The 18,972-nt window shown below is 47.4% G+C and overlaps 1 protein-coding gene across 1 annotated transcript in view; it reads left to right on the top strand.

The window, feature by feature from the left end:
* Positions 1–18,931, top strand: part of VILL (villin like) — a 35,752-nt gene extending 16,821 nt beyond the window's left edge. The window contains exons 5-20 of the mRNA XM_084220639.1: positions 1,520–1,628; positions 1,944–2,054; positions 3,493–3,692; positions 3,775–3,853; positions 5,192–5,290; positions 6,706–6,859; positions 7,889–7,989; positions 8,243–8,380; positions 8,924–9,082; positions 11,087–11,266; positions 12,174–12,319; positions 13,011–13,155; positions 13,480–13,668; positions 15,323–15,391; positions 16,276–16,548; positions 17,798–18,931. Coding sequence (XP_084076765.1) covers positions 1,520–1,628; positions 1,944–2,054; positions 3,493–3,692; positions 3,775–3,853; positions 5,192–5,290; positions 6,706–6,859; positions 7,889–7,989; positions 8,243–8,380; positions 8,924–9,082; positions 11,087–11,266; positions 12,174–12,319; positions 13,011–13,155; positions 13,480–13,668; positions 15,323–15,391; positions 16,276–16,548; positions 17,798–17,911 — 2,266 coding nt within the window. The 3' untranslated portion in view covers positions 17,912–18,931. The remainder of the gene's footprint in view (positions 1–1,519; positions 1,629–1,943; positions 2,055–3,492; positions 3,693–3,774; positions 3,854–5,191; positions 5,291–6,705; positions 6,860–7,888; positions 7,990–8,242; positions 8,381–8,923; positions 9,083–11,086; positions 11,267–12,173; positions 12,320–13,010; positions 13,156–13,479; positions 13,669–15,322; positions 15,392–16,275; positions 16,549–17,797) is intronic.
* The last annotated feature ends 41 nt before the right edge of the window (positions 18,932–18,972 follow it).

The following is an 18,972-nucleotide window of genomic DNA, read 5'->3' as shown; positions in this document are numbered from 1 at the left end:
GAAGGAAAAAGTGTCTGAACTTCTGTCATCTAAAAGATACTTTTGAATATATGATATGTTGATATATTGAATCCAGTCCCAGGGTCTTTGCTCACTCTGGGGTTTTTGGAAGGACTCCAGTTGCAGTCCTCCAAGGAGGATCTTTATTGGCAATAAACAGCCTGAGTGCTTTGGTTTCAAACAGCTGAAGGAAACTCAGATAATCCTGGGTCAATATCCTCCATCCCAGTCTGGCTGGATATCTCTGTCTTGTGCATCTCAACAATCTCTCTTGAATCTCCTCAGAACTTTTCTGAGAGAGAAAAGTGCTTTTAGCCTCATCTTGAAGATGAGTAGGGGACAATGAAGGACCGAAAATCAGACCCTCAAAACCAGTCTGTTTGGAAACCTATCTGCCTCTGAAATCACCATGAATTAGAATTCATCTGGGTCTAAACCACATCCCTGTGGTCAGTGAGGAAGTCTGAGGCAGAATGAGAAAATAAAGCAAGCTCTTTCCACATCTTGGCTTGTGGACTAATCACCACAGCATCCTTCTGTGGATATCTTCAGCTGGGCCAAACAAGTCTAGGGTGCTGTGAGTCACATTTCTGACCACACTAGCCAGTACCTTTCCACCTGCAATAAAATACATCTATTACCCACATGGCAAAAACTACAATCAGCAATTGTCCCTTTTTTCACCTGAATGGTGTGACAGTTATTACTGTAGTGTGAACAATGGATCTGTTCTCTCAAATGGTCTAGGATATGTAAGAGTGGATTAGATTCCCCCAAAAACCATTAAAAGGGCTGTGGGACTTCTGTGGGGGTCGTGTCCTCTCATGATTGTGCAAAGTTGCCACAAGAGAGGGGACAGCATTGTGGCATGAGGTGATAACAGTGCTGAGAGTGGCTGCTGCAAAGTGTGTGTTCAGGGATGGAAGAAAAAAATTGGGAGGTAAAATCTGAGAGAAACACAGTGTCCTGTAAGTGTTTACAGTTTTGTTCTGCTTCTGGCCACAGTTTCCTGTCTAGGCTGCTTTTAATAAAATAGCTATTTTGAAGAAAACAAAATTTTAGCAGGAAGTTTCTTTTCTGCCAAGTCTGTTTCATATTTTAATTGAATGCTTATGGAATATTTCAATTTTGAGATGCCACTGCCATGATCAATGGGATTTTCAGTTTGGTTGTGTTACAATTCCACTGCCATCCCTGACCTGCCTGTTCATCTTCTCCCAGGATGTTTAATGCTTGGAATCCTTGATCTTAAAAGTGTTGTCCAACCTAAATGATTTCATGATTCTATAATTATGTGCACAGCAGCAACACAACACCCATAAGAGGCAGACAGACACCTTGATAAGGACCATGAACAGCAGTGAGCCAACACAGCATTTGCCACTGCAATTTTAGGTCTTTGAGATTATTTTGCCTCTAGATTTTTTAGTTGCAACCAAAATCTTGGGATGTTCTCAGAGGATGGAGGGGAAGGTATTTTCTAACCAGCTCTAACTCTTTATCCTCTGCTGCACAACAGCTACAAGAAGGGAGGAGTGGCTTCAGGATTTAAGCACGTGGAGACCAACATGTACAACATCAAGCGTCTCCTTCACGTCAAGGGCAAGAAGCACGTGTCAGCCACAGAGGTAAGAATGAGACCTTGCTCTTCTTACAGATGATTTCTCCTTCCCTCTCCTCCTACACTCATTTTTGTGCAGGTTTACTGGTGGATGTCTTATTTCTGCTCAAGAACTTTTACTTCAGGACAGTTTTCAAGTCCTCACTTGAGGGTTTGGTGTTACCACTGTGCTCAGTGAGGAGCTGAGTGCCAGCAGAATGAGCAGTCACTGCAAAGCTGTCATTAACATCCCCAGGGACAGGTTTGCCGTGGCTGTGACTTGTCACCTGCAGCTCTCCTTGTCCTCCCCACTTTGCCAGACTCTCTCATTTCCCTGTGACAGGTGGCACTCTCCTGGGACAGTTTCAATAAGGGAGATGTGTTCTTGCTGGACCTTGGTAAAGTGCTGATCCAGTGGAATGGACCCAGCTGCAGCATTGCTGAGAAATCCAGGGTGAGTACAGGCAAAAGGTACTTGGCTTAAGGTGGCATTTTTGATGCCTAGGGAAAAAAAAAAAAGAAAAAGAAAAAACTCACAGTGTTTTCACAGTGAAAATCTTAAGAGCAACAACATAGATATGACCAAATAATCATAAATTTTCTGCTTGCCCATCTGCTGGTTTTAGAGGCCCATGGAATTGCTTTGCTCCAGTTCAGAGCTGGCCTCAGGTTGCATTTCACAGGCAGCCAAGGGCACATCACTAGTTCCAGCCCCAGAAAGTCATCCAGCTCCCTCTGGAGCTCATCTCCATCCCTCTGTGCCCTGCTCTTTGCATGGCATAGGATTAGAAAGTCAGCAGCTCCAGTAGGTTTAGCTGCAGTAACCACCCCAGGGTAGATTAATTTTAATGTTTTGTTTACAGCATCATAATTTTAATGTTTTGTTTGCAGCCAATCATGGAATTCTGGCTTGGTCAGTATGAGACAAGCAGGAATACATAACCCAGGTGCTGATAGGTCAGGTCTATAGCTCTAAAGGCTCTTTGCAAAGGGATCATTACCCTTATTTTACTGATACAGGAACCGAGATACAGAGATCTAATAAAGCAAGATACAGCAACAGGTCATCAGCAAAGCTGGTGGCCAAGCTTGTGGTCATTATAATATTAAAAGCAGATGGGTCTGCTCTGTGTGTGGTGTCCCCTGATGAACTGGGAGAGGGGCAATCTCCCCAGGGAATGCCATTTCTGGGGCACAGTGGAGATCCTGAGGGTGCTGAAGAAGGTACAAAGCAATCCTCAGCACAAGAGGGGGAGCAGGTTTGTGGCTGCTGGGTTCATCTCAGCCTCAAGCAGGTCATCCCCTGTGTCTGATGAAGAGAGGAGTCTTTCAAAGCTATTGCAGAAGGAGTCATGGGAACCAAAAAAAAAAATCAATTGAAGGTGGAGATTTCAGCCTAATTAGTTGCTTGACATTTCGTGCTGCTTTTTTCACAGAAGACATCCACGTTTTTTGAACACTTGAAACATTTAAATGTAAAATGTCACCGTGGGGCAGCCGGGGTCCTGCAGCTCTGCAGCATCCTGCCTTGTTGGCCTCAGCATGTGTTCATCTGTCCCCCAGACCATCCCAGGGGAGCACAGAACCTGCTGGTGCACAGTCACACACAGGCAGTGCCTGTTGTGGCTCCCACATGCCTCCTCCCATGTGCCCTGCAGGAGCAGCATCAGCAGCGACTACAACTAGCAATATTTTCCTTTGAGTTAGTCAATAATCAGGCATTACAGACAAACCTGCTTCTTTAACAGCTAAATTTGGAAGGCACTAGGAGCTTCAGGGAGCCTGGCTTGGGTAACCTGGCCTGGGCTGTTTGTTCTCAGTCACTGCTTGGGGTCTGGGGCTCGCTGGGTTTGGGGTGTGTGTCAGGACTTACCCTGTGGGTCCTTGTGCAGGGTCTTGCTCTGGCTCGGAGCATCAGGGACAGCGAGAGGGGCGGCCGTGCTCAGATTGGCATCATTGACAGCGAGAGGGACTCCCCAGACCTGATGCAGATCATGAGGATGGTGCTGGGCGAGCAGCGCGGGGAGCTCCGCGACGCCGTCCCCGACACCAAAGCCGACGAGCTGCAGAAAGCCAACGTCAGGCTCTACCAGTGAGTCCTGCCCTCCTAACCCTGTCCCTTGTCACAGACACCTCTGGGGGGTCTCACTCAGCTCGGTGGCTCTGTCTTGCAGTGTCTATGAGAAGGACAATGACCTGGTGGTGCAGGAGATCGCCACCCGGCCCCTGACGCAGGATCTGCTCCAGCACGAGGTGAGACAAAGCCAGAGTGGCCTTTGCAGCCAGAAAAGGAGGCTGTGGCTCACTTTGTTTTCAGCTGAGCACCTGTTTCCTGAAAATGATCAGGCCTCCCATCACTAGGAGAGCTTAGGCCTGCTATTAGGTTAGGACAGCTTAGCCCTGCTACAGTCTCAGCAGCCGGAGGTAGGTGGTGTGCTGAAGCTGTTCCAAGAAGAGATGGCAAATTGATGCTCTCAGCCAAGGATTATATTAGCTTGGCAATCACAGTGAGGGAGAGCTGCATACCAGGAATAAATTCCAGATGGAATGAAGGCTTCTTAGTGCCTGATGTTCAAGGATAGCCTTCCCTCTGCTGACTCCAGAGCGAATAAATACTCTGCTCACGAAACTAGGGAGATTTGCTGTAGCAAGTGGCTGGTCTCAGTGACCTACCCTGGAAGGAGATTTCCTGACAGGCCCTCTGTGCAGAGTTTTTCATAAAACAGAGGCTTTTCCTCTGACTGAAATTTGGCAGAGAATTGCTCATCCTTCATTCTCTGCAGTGCAGACCAGCCTATTCCAACGCAGCACTGTGCCGCAAGGCTCCCGCTCCCCTTTTCATCCTGATGTCAGCCTTGTTAAAATCTCCCTCTGCAGACATGTGAAGCCCTTTTTCTTCTTTCATTGTTCAGTTTGAAAAAGGAGCAGCCTTTGGTCCCACAGTGTGGTTGGAGCACCAGCTGTCTGCAGTGGGGATGGGCTCAGCACACCCCTCATCATCCCCCTTTGGCTTCGGGATCCTGCTGCGTTCACAGCAATGCAACACTGAGCTCCAGATCAGGGATCTCAATGAGGACAAAATGTTCATGCAGAAGATGTTTAACTTGGACCTTTCCTGCTCCTTTAGCAGCAGATTTGGGCATAAATGCAGGCAGCAGCAGGCTAGGGTGGATATTTCAGCATACACTTCTGGCCCCTCTCAGAGCTGGTGGTGTTTTTGGTTTGAGAACACCTCCTGTGAGGGGGTAATAGACAGTTTCGAGCAATGCCTAAGAAAAATACATACTTCAGCTAGTTAAAATGATAAATCAGCAGCCTGGGCCAGGTGTGCCCACACCTGTGAACCCCTACCCAGGGGGTTGGTGGTAGTTGTACTCCATTTATAAACCATAAGAAATTAATTCTCTGTCACCTCTGATAATGGCTGCACCAGGGTTAGAGCTCTGCAAGGCAGAGAGATGAGCTGGATATGCATCTAACTTAAATCTTCAGCAAGGATCCACCTGATTGGGCTACAATCGATGAGCTTTTCCTGCACAGAGTTTTTCACTTTTCTTTTTTTTGTTTCCTGTTTTTTTGGTTTAACCTCAGGACTGCTACATTTTAGACCAAGGTGGCTTCAAAATTTATGTCTGGAGAGGAAAAGCCTCCAGCCCAGAAGAGAAAAAAGCAGCATTCACTCGAGCTGTGGTGAGTTGTAGTGGAGTGCAAACGATGTCGTGGGCGGTTGATTCGTGCTGATCTAGATCTGACCACTAATTACAATTAAGTGTAGCTCTTGGGGAGCTGGCCTGTGTAATAACAGAGAGAGAAGTTGAACGTCTAGGGGAAGCATGATGACATAAATACAAAATTGTTAGTCATCAAACTGTGCTAGGACTAAGACCTGCCACTAAAACTAAGAAAAAAATGGTTAAAGAAAATCAGGTATAAAAGAAAATACTTTTCTACATGGTAAATAGTGAACTTCTGGGAACTGTTGGTTCAAGGGATGGTGGAGTCAGAGAGGATCAGCAGGGTCAGGAATTTGACAAAAAAAGGGGAATAAACAGATAATAAAGGGGCTCTGACATCCCTGTGTTATTTTCTGTCAGAACATTTGCCAGCTCTTCCTCTCAGAAAAAATTAGCCTCAAGGGAACCTGAGCAAGTAAGGTATTTGGTATTTTTTTACAAGTTGGCATGTTGAAGTGAAGACTATGAGGGAGCATGGCTTTTAATTAGACATTTACTTATGGGAAGACCATAAATGGCTTCATCTTGCATGGGATCTATCTAGGAGATACTGAACTTCAGTGGGTCTGCCTTCAGTAAGGTCCTACCTGGAGACACCCTGCTTCAATAGGATTGCACCTCTTGTCTCAGAGAAGAAAAGCTTAAAAATGCCTTAAAACTTATCTCCCTGTCCTCTGTGCTCCTTTCAAGAGCTTGACTCAGACTCATTTTAGTAGGCAATCATCTCTGCAAATTCTGGCCCTGAGCTACACATGTAGAACAAAAGATATGTCTGTCTTTCAGTGTGGCAGGTGGGAGGGACGGGAGAACCATCTGCTCTGCTTTTCCCTGAGGGCAGTGTGTGGCTGCAGCTTTTACAGCAGAAGCTGGATGCTCAGAAAGCCACAATCAGGCTCCTTCCCACAGCTGCCAGCACTGCACCTCGGGTCATCCTGGTGCCTTCTGAGATAAACACAGGAGCGGTTCCCAAAACTGAACAAGGATTTTGGCATTGTGGCAGAACACAGAACATTTTCTTCCCACTCATATTGTATCAAGCACCTCTGTTGAAATAGTCTGTTAACTCAATGGTAGCACTATTGCAAAGAAATAATACGGGTTTAGGGAAAAAATAGAAAAAAAAGAAGGAAAAAAGATCTGTGAGAGTTTAGTCCCTTCAGAACAGACTTCAGTCCCCTAAAGACAGAAGTAAACATGGATACTAGAGCAAGAGTCTTCAGTTACTTCTGATTAGTTCAAATGCAAATCTTGGACTGAATCCCCTGCTGTGTTCAGCGAGGGACACTCTTCAGGCTGGTTCAGGTCCACACCCCTCTTCTCATGTCTGTAAAAAGCAAAGAGCTCACTACTGGCCTTTCTGAACCCCACCAGGGTTTTATCCAAGCCAAAGGCTATCCTTCATCCACCAACGTTGAGGTGATCAATGATGGAGCAGAGTCAGCCATGTTCAAACAGCTGTTCCAGAAGTGGACAGAAAAGAACGAAACACAAGGGCTGGGCAAGGTCTACACCACAGGCAAAATTGGTGAGCATGTTTGGGTTTGTCTTTCTTACCTGTGCTAAGCAGTAGCTGAGGGAACATCATTCACATCAGCTGTCTCCTGCCTTCAGGATCTTGAAAATCTAATGTGCACTCTCCTGGTGCCTTCTATGTTCCATCTCCTTCAGTAGATGGAAAGGATTCATGAACTGAATGACATTCAGCTCTGCTGAATTTTCTTATATGAACCAAATTGCCCCTTACTCTGAATGTAAATGTTTGCAGAGAGTCACTCCTCTCTGAAGAATTATATGCAAAATTTCCCAAATTTCCTTTACAAAGGGCTAATGCTGAGCCTGATAAGGAGCTCTGCTTTCATTTACACTGGCATCCATCCAATCCCCTCCTGACGTCAGTGGAATGATGCTGAATTTACACTGGGTGTGAATGGTGTATTTATCACACTGCTGAAGGGAATATTACAAAGCATTAACCCCAAAGACTGAGCAATTCCAAAGAGAGAGAACTTGTTGATGAATGATGGGAAGGTGACAGAGATGCTGAACGTCTCCATCAATAACAGCTTGAGAGCCACAAATCTCCTTCCTTTGCAAGTCCTCTCTGTTCTCTCCATCTCTGTTTCTCTCTGTGCTGTCTGTAAATACTCTCTTTCTTTGTCACGAACTGGAGAAATGTCGGCGTTTTATTTCTGAAATCAGCATTTTAAAAGGAGGGAAATATTTATAGATTTGGAGAAAAATTAAGATTTTTCAGTCAGGACACTAGTAATATTTTTACCAGCTAGGCATCACTGGAACATGCTGTGTGGCCAATCCCAGCCTGTCACAGGTCAACACTGAAGTGGGTGAGCTCTTGCATATTCCAAAATCAACATTGGTTTACTGGGGGCAGGAGTGGCTTTTTGCAAACCTGGACCAGGTTTTTCTTGCGGTACAGTGGTTGTGGGTGAGGGTTGTTGGAAGGGTTTGTGTGTTGTCATGCACTCACTGGGTTCTTGTTTTTGTTCTGTTTTTGTTCTTGTTTTTGTTCTTGTTTTTGTTTTGTTTGACACAGCCAAGGTGGAGCAGGTGAAGTTTGACACCACCCAGCTCCACGCCAGGCCTGAGCTCGCAGCTGAGCAGAGGATGGTCGATGATGCCTCCGGGGAGGTCGAGGTGAGAGAGCTCCTTTGGCTGGCAGAGGGTGCAGCAATCAGCCTGTTTCCAAGCATTACTTGGTGTGCTCAGCTTGGGGAGGCTGAGGATGGACCTCATGGCAGTTTACAGCTTCTCAGGCACTGGTGTCTTCCCTCCAGTGGTGGGACCTGAGGGAGCACCTGAAGCTTCAGTGGTGTGGTAGCCAAAGGGTTGTCCTCTGTCCTCACCTGGACTCCACTGCTGCTCACCAAGATATTTTTTTGTTCCCCAGGTGTGGAGGATTGAGGACTTGGAAATGCAGCCAGTGAATCCCAAGATGTATGGGCAGTTCTATGGGGGTGATTGCTACCTGGTCCTGTACACCTACCTGAGGTCAGGCAGACCCCACTACGTCCTCTACATGTGGCAGGTAGGTCAAAGCAGAGCAGAGGGCACTGTGCTGTGCCTGCTGTGCCAGCCTAAAGCTGAAGGAAGCAATTGCACACAAAAACCCCAACCCAAGCACCTGGAAGAGCTCAGACACACTGCACTCATCAGTTTCAAATATCCCAAGCTGTCCTTTGTAGGTAGTATGGACACTGATCCCAAACTGGCATCAGGCTGATGTAAAATCACCAGTAAAATCAGACAGAAAAACTGAAGAATGATGGGGATTACAGTGCTGAGGTCAAAGTTTGAAGTTGGAATTTCCCTTAAATCCTCAGTTCCTAGAGTTCTGTGGGTATATGAACATCTCTGCTTTCCTTTTTAAAGTATATTTTCATGCAGAGAGAAGCTTCAAAATGGGACTCTAAAGTCTACAAAACCAGAATGCCAGTGAAATTTAAATATCTGGAAGTTTTAACTCTGATCTCATGATATTACACACTTTGGGCTTGGCAGGCGTTGAATTGTGAAGAGTTTTGTACCCTTGCTCTCATCACGCTGTGTGTGTCACCCCCCTGTCCCCCAGGGCCGCCACGCCTCCGTGGATGAAATCACTGCCTGTGCCCTCAATGCCATCGAGCTGGACAGGAAATACGGGGACGAGGCCGTGCAGGTGCGGGTGACAATGGGCAAGGAGCCCAGGCACTTCCTGGCCATCTTCAAGGGCAAGCTGGTCATCTACGAGGTAACCTGGTCTCGGGTTTTGTGTTGCTGGAACGGCTCCCCAGGTATTAAAGAGGCTTTTTCCCCAGCCCTGCAACCAAAGAAGAAGTTGAGATTCCTCAGCTCTGCTTTTCAAGGCTGTTTATTTTCTCTTATCTCATACATTCTCTCTCTGACCTGCTGAGATCTGTCCAGCAGGTTGGGTTGTGGCACAGTCCCTGCCCCTGGGGTGGTTTTGGCTTTTCATACTAAGAACTACGTGTACTTTATTTACAATAATTTTCCAATACCTATCACCTATGTTAGACAGTCTGTCTCTGCTCTAAACCAGTCCAGCAGTGTCACCATCACAGCAGAAGATGGAGGACAAGAAGAAGAAGAAGGACAGGACACACCCAGATTCCTCCATCTTGCCTCTTGAACCCCCATTCTAAATCCCCAAAATTCTACTTTTTCACCCTGTGACAAATTCACTATCATTCTACTCAACTGTGGCTTGTAACTCTTCACACAAAGTTGGTAATTTTCTCCATGGGCTAAAATCAAAGGCACAGGTGTCTTTGACTCTGTGCCAAGGTCTCTGAGCCCCCTGCCAGGGTCTCGAGGGCAGCCAGAGGAATGTCCTGGGCAAATCCTCTAGACACCAAGATCTGGTCACATGGACCTTGAGGCTCTTGATGGAAGCTGGTCAGGACTCTGCAATCAGGGAGAAATGTGGGAGTTGTGCCATGTGGGTTTCATTCCGACCTGGAATCAGAAGATACTTGTATTTCCTCGCCTGCTCAGTGCGAGGAATGAACCATTGTTCATTATTGTTGAATTTGTTAGCAACCCCGGCGAGGGGAGGAATGATGAATCTGACTCCATGTTCTTAGAAGGCTAATTTATTATGATATATGATATGATATGATATATGATATGATATATGATATATGATATGATATATGATATGAGATATGATAAGATATGATATATGATATGATACGATACGATACGATACGATATGATAGAATGCTAAAGTAAAACTATACTAAAGAATAGAGAAAAGATACAGACAGAAGGCTTAACAAAGAACGAATAATGAAAACTCGTGACTCTCTCTCCTAAAGTCCTGACACAGCTGGCTGTGATTGGTCATTAAGTAAAAAACAATTCACATGAAACCAATTAAACAACCACATTTTCAATAAACAATCTCCAGACCACATCCCAAAGTAGCAAAACACAGGAGAAGCAATCAGATAATTATTGTTTTCATTTTTCTCTGAGGCTTCTCAGCTTCCCAGGAGACGAAATCCTGGCAGAGGGATTTTTCAGAAAATATGACAGTAACACATTATTGCAACAGTGGGCAGGGCTGCGAGCCCAAATCCTTCCCCAGATCAGTCCCACCCTGCATCAGTGTGTCCTCCTCACCTCTCAGTGCTGCCTATTGGAATAGTACCAATGTAGCTGTACGGGGCCTGGGCTTGTCCGGCCCTCGGTGCTGAACCAAACAGCGGCACTGTGGTGTTTTCACCCCAGAGACACCTTTGGCTGGCTGGGTGCTGCAGCTGGGTGCTTGGGGACAAGTCCAGGTATGCAGGAGCTCAGGTTTACCTCTAGCAGAGGTGAAGGAAAGGAGTCGGTTCTGTGGAGGGTTTGGATCCTGAGCTTTATATCCACACGCCTCTGAATCCAGCAACAGCTCCAACAGAACTCCTGAACTGCGTGGTTGATGTTCCTTTTAACCCCGGGGAGAGGGGCAGGGAAGGAGTAGGGAGCCACCAGCCAGGTATGGGAGAGGAGGTCTCAAGGGACAAAGGACACCTGGATGGCCCAATGCCCCCCCCCAGGGGTAGAGAGCATCCTTTGAATCTGCCAGTCACTCGATGCCCTTCTGGAATGCCAGGATTGACTGACAGTGCTGGGAGGGGAAAGGAGAGGTGACTGACAGACCTGGCAGGGAGTTATCAGGGAGGGATCTGAGGTTCTGGATAACCCTGAAATCACACTGCAGCAGCTGCCCTTCCCTCTGTCCTTGCAGGGCGGCACGAGCCGGGCTCAGAAGAGCAGCCCCGAGCCGGCGATCCGCCTCTTCCAGGTGAGGGGCACGGATGAGGTGAACACCAAGGCCACGGAGGTGCCAGCCCGAGCCTCCTCCCTCAACTCCAACGATGTCTTCCTGCTGAGCACCAGCCAGCTCTGCTACCTGTGGTGTGGGAAGGTGAGTCTGCAGCCAAGGGGATCTGAAATGGGTGAGGTGGGGCTTGAGTCTCCTGTCTCTGCTAGGGCATGGATATGAATCCTTGGGCAGGTGGCCCATTAATTCAGTGGAGAAATGGCCTCAAGTTGTGCCAGGGGTGGTTAATACTGCATATTAGAAAAAAATTCTTCACAGAAAGGGATGTCAAGCACTGGAACAGGCTGCCCAGGGCAGTGGTGGAGTCAAAAGTATTCAAAAATATGTGGCTGTGGCGCTTGATGACGTGATTTAGTGGTGCTGGGCTGATGGTTGGACTTCATGATCTTAAAGGTCTTTTTCAACCTTAATGATTCAATGATTCTGTGAGGAAAGGGCACCCAGGAAAGGGCTCTGTCTGTGGAGGGTCAGCAGTAAAAGCCTTCTCTACAAAAGTAACCCATGTTGGGGTTCACCTCACCTCATTGTAGATGTTCATGCAGCTTTCATTCAGATAAATAAATCATCCCAGATTTTCCAGATGTAAGAAATCAGCCGGGATGAGAGCAAATTCACTTATCTTGTTTCAGTTGTGTGTCAGGATGAGGTGGTAGATCAAAGCAGAGAAGTTGTCAATGTCCCATCCCCAGAAATGTTCAAAGCCATGTTGGATATGGCTTGGAACATCCTGTTTGAGTGGAAGGTGTTCCTGATAATCTTTAAAGTCCCTCTTGACCCAAATATTTCTGTCATTCTGTGAGTTTTGCTCTAGGTGCCATTGGCTGCACTAAATGTCCTGTCAAGGACTAGAAATTATCCTGATTCTGAGTGACCAGCTCAAGAGCACTCAAGCAGGTCTGAAGCCCTCCAGAGGACCAAGCCAGCTTTTCCCCATGGATAATTTTTGCCAGTCTGTCCCTAACTGTACCTCCATCTTTTATCCTGGGTACAGGGATGCAGCGGAGATGAGCGGGAGATGGCAAAAATGGTGGCTGACATCGTTTCCAGGCGGGACAAACACACCATCCTGGAAGGACAGGAGCCTGCAGAGTTCTGGGAAGCTCTGGGAGGCAAAGCACCTTATGCCAGTGAAAAGAGGTAATAGTGACCTGCTTGTTCCTCTGGTCCTGGCAGGGGGACATTAGGCAAGGGATCAAAGCTTTGTAGGAAAGTGAATACTTTGATACTGTGTGCTCAGTAAAGAGAGCACGAGGCCAGAATATCACCAAGACCTTGGTCAGAAACCACACCAGGGTGTTTCTTTCCTGGCTTTTGGGCCAGGGGTTCTCCTGAAGTGGGAGCTACAGGTCCAAAGCCTGCAAGCAAGGGTGTGCTACATCCTCCTTTCTCCACAGTAAACCTATCCCACATCTTGTCCTGAGGGCTGCAGAAACCACACGCTCCCTTTCCAGCTCCATTATCAGCAGCAGCCCCAGGAGAATCATGAGACAACATGGATTTCTCCAGCCCTCTGGGCTGGTGATGGTTTCCTCTGCAAAAAGTGATCTGGTGTGGCTTTCACCCGACATCAAGCTCATTGCCACAATGAGGGAAGGGTTCTGCTTTTGCCTTTTTGGGTGGAGAAAAAAACTCCCTTTGGAAGTCATTAAATTGGTCTAAGTATCTCCTGATACCTGACATGGCTGGCTTCCAGGCCTTTAGATGGGAGCTGCCACGTTCCACCTCTTCCCTCAAGGCCACGACAAGTAGCTTCAGGGCCCTGCAGAAAGCCAGGGGGGGAAGATTTCCACCTCTCTGTCTTTTCCCTCCCCTGCCATGCACGAGGCAGGTTCCAGGAGCAGGTCACACACTACCAGCCTCGCCTCTTTGAGTGCTCCAACCAGACCGGCCGGTTCATCATGACGGAAGTGGTCGGCTTCTGCCAGGAGGACCTGGATGAAGATGATGTCATGCTGCTGGACACATGGGAAGAGGTCAGGAAAAGCCTCCTACCCTTCTCCCCAGACATATTTTGAAACAGGTTATGGCTTTAGTTGGTGTTTATTGAGTTGGGTCTTGGCCGTGACTGGGTTCAGCTGCCTTGAAACGTACAAGAGTTGTCACCTGAGATATTTATGCTCCATGCCAAGCAGCATCTTCCTTGGCTGGGGGTAAATTTGGGCTCAGAATCACAGGGGACTATTGGGAAAACACATTTCCAGTCTTGTCTCTGCTCCTACCAGCAGGGGAGGAACAAACAGCTGTGTCTGCACAGGTTCTAATGCCTCACTGACCTTCAACACCTTCTCCCCTTGCAGATTTTCCTTTGGGTTGGCAAAGCCTCCAACACACAGGAGAGGAACGAGGCCATTGCCTCAGCCAAGGAGTACCTCAAGACCCATCCAGCTGGGAGGGACTTGGCAACTCCCATCATCCTGGTGAAGCAGGGCTATGAACCCCTCAACTTCACGGGGTGGTTCAACGCTTGGGACCCCTACAAATGGAGCGTAAGTTGCTGGAAAAACCCTGTGGTGTTCTCAGCAGAGCCTGGAGGGTGTTGTTGTCAGTGAATATAGGAAACCTCACTAGGAAATGCCCTGAGCTTCACAAAGTCATGGAATGGCTTGGGTTGGAAGGGGCCTTAAAGATCATCCAGTTCCAACCCCCCTGCCATGTGCAGGGATGTGAGTTCCTGGGCTGTCTGAGCAGCTTCTGCTCCTTCATCAATAAAAAGTACCTGTGTGGTGAAACAGAGGCTTTTGCAAATGTGCTTGAATTCACAGTGTTCATATTTTCATAAAGATTAGTTTCCAAATCAAGTTTTTGATTTCAGCCAGAAAGAGGTGGGGACTGTGAGTAGTAAAATCAAGTTCAGAGGGAAAACAGACACGCCCACATCATAAAGGGAAAAAAAAAAAAAAACCCAAATCAAAGCAACAGAAGTTCTTTGTTGAAAGCGCAGCCACACAGGCAGATTTATGAGCCAGCTTTAAGGGCAAACTGTGATGAAATGAAAGATGTGAGCAGACAGGTCTCATGTTCAGTTTTGTGGAAAGCCCATCAGAGCTCAGGAGCTCCTGAGCAAGGTCACCCTTGGCCCCAGCCTTCAAAACCAGAGTTACAAATACCAGCTCCTCCCTATGTAGAAATGGAAACCTACTCCAAGAGATGACTGGGAAGGAAAAATTATTTTTTCCCCTCTTTCCCCAGGACTACACACTGCAGGAAAACTCTGACAGAGATATTTTATTTCCTGTATCTGAGTTTGCATTGTCTTTCTTCCCAATGCATGTGGTGGTGGATCCAGTCTTGACAGCTGGATCTGGAGAGATAAGACAGCAACTCACAGTGACCCTAAAAATATGTTGATGCTTAGAACAAAGGTCAAAACTTGTGGGTTTGTTTTATTTTTTTTTCCCGAGGAACTGCTGAAAAACAAGGATACAGCTCATAAAATATGTGCCTCTAAAAATATCCCCTGTAGGCAGCTTCAGCAAACTACAGACAAGCCATCCAAACTGTTGACATCCCAGAAACATCTGGTGTGTGTTCTTTGCTCAGTTTTGGGTCTAAATCTGTTTTCTCTGCAGTCCATGTGTTTATGTTGCTTGTTCTTGTTGGGAAACTTTGTTGGATGATTCTGTTAAGAACTGACATCTCCTGGCTGCTTAGGAAAACACAGTCATGAGCTTTGCCAATTTATCTAGCATATTCCATTTTTTTTTAATAGAAAAAAGAGGTATCTGGTAATACATGGCACCTAATTACAAGTCAGGACTTGAGGCTTTGAAAAAATCTGTTGTTTTAGCTGAATGAATTAGGAAAGTTGGAAAAATGAATACTTTCAGGCATTGCAGGATTCAACAAAAATGTGAAAGATTTAATCCAGCAGTAAATATTATTTCTGTTCATTTGCCTTCTGCTCCAAAGTCTTTAAATTTCCTGGTTTCACCTGTTACTGTACAACTGCAAAGGCTGAAGTCCATTTTTTTGTTCTTTGTTTTCAAGTGAAAGCTCAGATTCTTCTGATTGCAGGGACTGAGGTTTGCAGGAACTGCCACATCAGTGGCCATCACTGGGCTTTAAAATTCATGATCTCCTGAGCCAGGAGTGTGGACTAAAGGCAGCCCATGGCTCTCACAGCTCTCTCTTTCCCTTTAGGATGGCAAGTCCTACGAGGAAATGAAGAACAGCCTGGGAGATGTGTCAGCCATATCTGAGATCAAAGTGGTGAGTTGTGTCTTGGCCATACAAGTAGGAAACACCTGGGCTCACACACCACCACCTCCCCCAGGCTGTTTGCACCAAGGAGGGGACACCAGGGTCAGGCAGGGATGGGAACCCCAGGCTGCCAGCATCAGAGCTGTGCTCCTCTGTAGGAAGCAGAGGGAGATGTGATAAATTACCTATAAATACACCCAGACCTCCTGGGCCTTTTCCAGTCCTGCCCAGAGGTATCTGTGAGCAGGACATTGTCCAGCTGCTCTAATGCAGAGCAAATTAAGGTGTGTGCAGCTCTAAGAGGGTGTGGTTAAGTGTTTTGTGAATAGTTTACAGTGGTGGAGCCCCTGAAACCTCAAACAAGGGTCCCCTGGTCAAGAGGGGCATAGCCCAGTGGGGGATCCTCCAAAGTGAATGAGGTCCCAGCAGTCCCAAATGTCATTGTCACATGCATCAGTTCTGCCCTGGGCAGGGTGAGGATGAAGGCTGGAAGGAAGTGGCAGGTTTGGATGAGGAGAGATGGCTCATCAGGGAGGGGTGTGCAGGTAATTTAGATGTTTTAGACATGGTAGACATCTAACCTCACCTTCTGTCGTCCCACATGTGCCTTCCCCTGATGTTATCTTGAGAAGAATGAGACTGCTGTAAGTATCCTCAGTTCTTTGTAAGAGCTCTCACTAATGTGTGCTTTTAGCAGTCCTAACACCAAGGTGTAGCATTTATGGAGGCACTGCACTAACACTTCAGTTGGGACTTTCCCCTTGCTGCTTTGGAGCTACAGATAGTCTGTGCCAGAAATAGTCCCCCACAACCCCAGCAGAAAGATCCTGGGATCATCCCCAACTTGCTCTGCCAGAGCATCTCATCTTGAGGTGTTTTCCTCCGTTTGGCAGGACCTGAACAACCTCAGCCTGAGCAAGAAAACCCTCAGCACGACCAACCTGGCTGGTTCAGCTACAGCCAACGCCTCCTCTGAGTACAAATCTCACTTCAGCCACAGTGACAGCAACAGCTACAGCAACAGCAACAACTACAGCAGCAACAGCAGCCACAGCCACAGCAGCCCTGCCGTGGTGCCCAACGGGGAAGGGATTTACGCCCGAGAGGTGCTGATGCACAGGACGGTGGATGAGCTTCCCGAAGGCGTGGATCCCACTAAAAAAGAGGTGACAGCATTGCTGCTTTGGGACCTCTCTGACTTAACCTGCAGCTGGCTAAGTGTGCTTTAGACCACCAAGTCCTGCTCAGACTCAGGGGGACAGTGGCAGGACAAACAGGTGTCACCAAAAGCAGGAGCTTTGTGTGAGGATGGTCATAGGGCCATAGAATGGTTGGGTTGGAAGGGACCTTAAAGGTGGTCTAGTTCCAACCCCCTGCTGTGGAAAGGGACACCTTGTGGTGGTTTTAGCCTAGTTGAAGTAATTATGGGGTTTCTATGGCAGAAGAAAAATATAATTAAGTGGTAATTTAAAAAAAATGTTTTCTTCTGGTAGAATTGTTTTGCTCTGCCACCCAACTTCTGTCCTCAGAGGGACCAGGAGACAAGGTGACACAGCTGAGAACTAAGCCAGAATTTGCATTTTACTTGAGCTGTAGGTGAATGTTTTCATTTGAAACTCCTCCCTGAAGGGATGGTTTGGGTTTGTTTTTTTTTTTTTTTAATTGTCAGAAAGCTTGCATTTCAGCAATTTTCAATTTCAGCAGAAATTACACATCCCAGATTTCCAGTTAACCAAGGATTTTGGCAGTGCCTGCAGCTGAATCCAAGCAAGCTGATGGGGGGAACAGAAGATTGATTCCCTCTATTCCCTGTAATCCTTGTTTGACCAATGTCTTGCCCAACAGATCTGGCACAGACCAGCACCCACAGCCAGAGCCATGATCCACAGCTGGGCTCTCTGCTACCCAAAACACCAGGAAAAACTCAACCTCCCATTCCCACAGGGCCTTTGTCAGCATCCCTGATGAGCCTGCTTTCTGCAAGCCCTGTCTTTCCAGCACTGGGAGTGAACATTTCCAGTGAATATTTTAGGGGAGGGGACTGAGCAGGGGGAGATGATTTCACTGTGAATCACCACCTAGAACTCTGGCCAGCAGAGCTTCCCTGGTGGGCCATAAATTGTCCTGGCCACAGGATCATCAGCAGGGGCTAAATTCCAGCCAGAGCATGCTAACTCCTGAAAACTGGACATCTCTTTGGGCTGGTGGGCTTTCACTCCCCTGGTGCTTTGGGAAGTGGGATGAGGAGCAGTGGGATGCTGCATTTCCCAGCACGAGGACAGGGAGCTGAACAGGAGCTGTTGGTGTGGAGTCAGAGGTCAGCACTGGCACAGTGGGGAGGGGATGCAGCCATGGGCATGTCCCAGGCTCTGCAGAAGCCAAAGCTGACCTGTCCTTTCTCTCTCCTCACTGCAGTGCTATCTCTCTGATGCTGATTTCCACGATATCTTCGGGAAGTCCAAGGACGAGTTCTACCAGATGCCCAAATGGAAGCAGCAGAACGAGAAGAAACAATTTGGACTCTTCTGAGACTGCAGGAGGCATCTGATGACTCTGGGACCAGCCCCTGCTCCCTTAGGAGCTGCAGGAAAGAAGTGCAGGCATTTCCTCAGTGATCCCAACCCAGCACCCCAATCCAACACAGTTATTCCAGCAGCCACTGTTCAGGGGATGGCTCCTTTCTCCCTGCAAACCCAGAACCCCAGGAGGAAAAACCTTTTTCAGGATCAGCTTCTTGACAGGATGTTTTTGCCTCTTCCTGACACTCCCTTGCTGATAGCCATGAAGACAAGTTTGTGCCACACAACTGCATTGTAGCCTCATCTTTCCTCTCCCTTTTGCAAATTGCCACATGCACGAGGCCATGACCTTCCTTCATTTGTAGAAGTTTAAAGGTAGTCAAGGCAAAGGCCATTTGCACCTGCTGTGTGAATTCTGGGTGGGGAGAGGAGGGGGAAGCCCTCAGAGGATGGAGGGGGAGCCTTGAGGTCAGGAAAAAGCCAGATGCCTGATGAGGTGCTCTGTGGAGTGACACCAGACAGTTCTGCCTCTTCTCACCTTGTAGAACAACTGCTCACCAAAAAACAGCAAGACTCAGTTCCAGATTAACATGCATAGCCCAGGGCAGGTAAAACACATGAGAACCTGGTCTGGGGGAAAAAGCACTTATTATGAGCATATTTATTAGCTGATGTTTCCAGAGGATGATGACACTGAAGGCTAGACACAAATATTGATTTTTGATTGCCAGACAAGACTCTGTCTATTTTTTTTCTCATTCAGACAGCATCTGCAATCTCACCTGGGCTCCCTGACCATGGCCAGGTGAGTGTCAGAGTCTACCTGGCCACAGACCAGAGGCTTGAGGAAGCCAGGAGAGTTTTGGGTATGACCTGAGGCAGAGGGTGTCCTACTGAAGCTTTTACCAGGGCTCCATCCCTGTGATGTCTGTGGGGCTGAGAGTGCTGGTTCCACACTGTGGGATCAGTCTGACTGGGGAGGGCAGTGGGAAATGTGAGCAGTCAGGGATTACAGGATAAAACTGTAAACTGAAGGAAGGAAACACCACCTTGAAAGCTCAGACAGTGTGG

This window comes from Fringilla coelebs (genome assembly GCF_963513975.1).
Source record: "Fringilla coelebs genome assembly, chromosome: 1".
NCBI classification, from domain to species: domain Eukaryota; kingdom Metazoa; phylum Chordata; class Aves; order Passeriformes; family Fringillidae; genus Fringilla; species Fringilla coelebs.
Note: the sequence above shows the minus strand (reverse complement) of the source record. Positions and strands in the feature narration are given on the sequence as shown.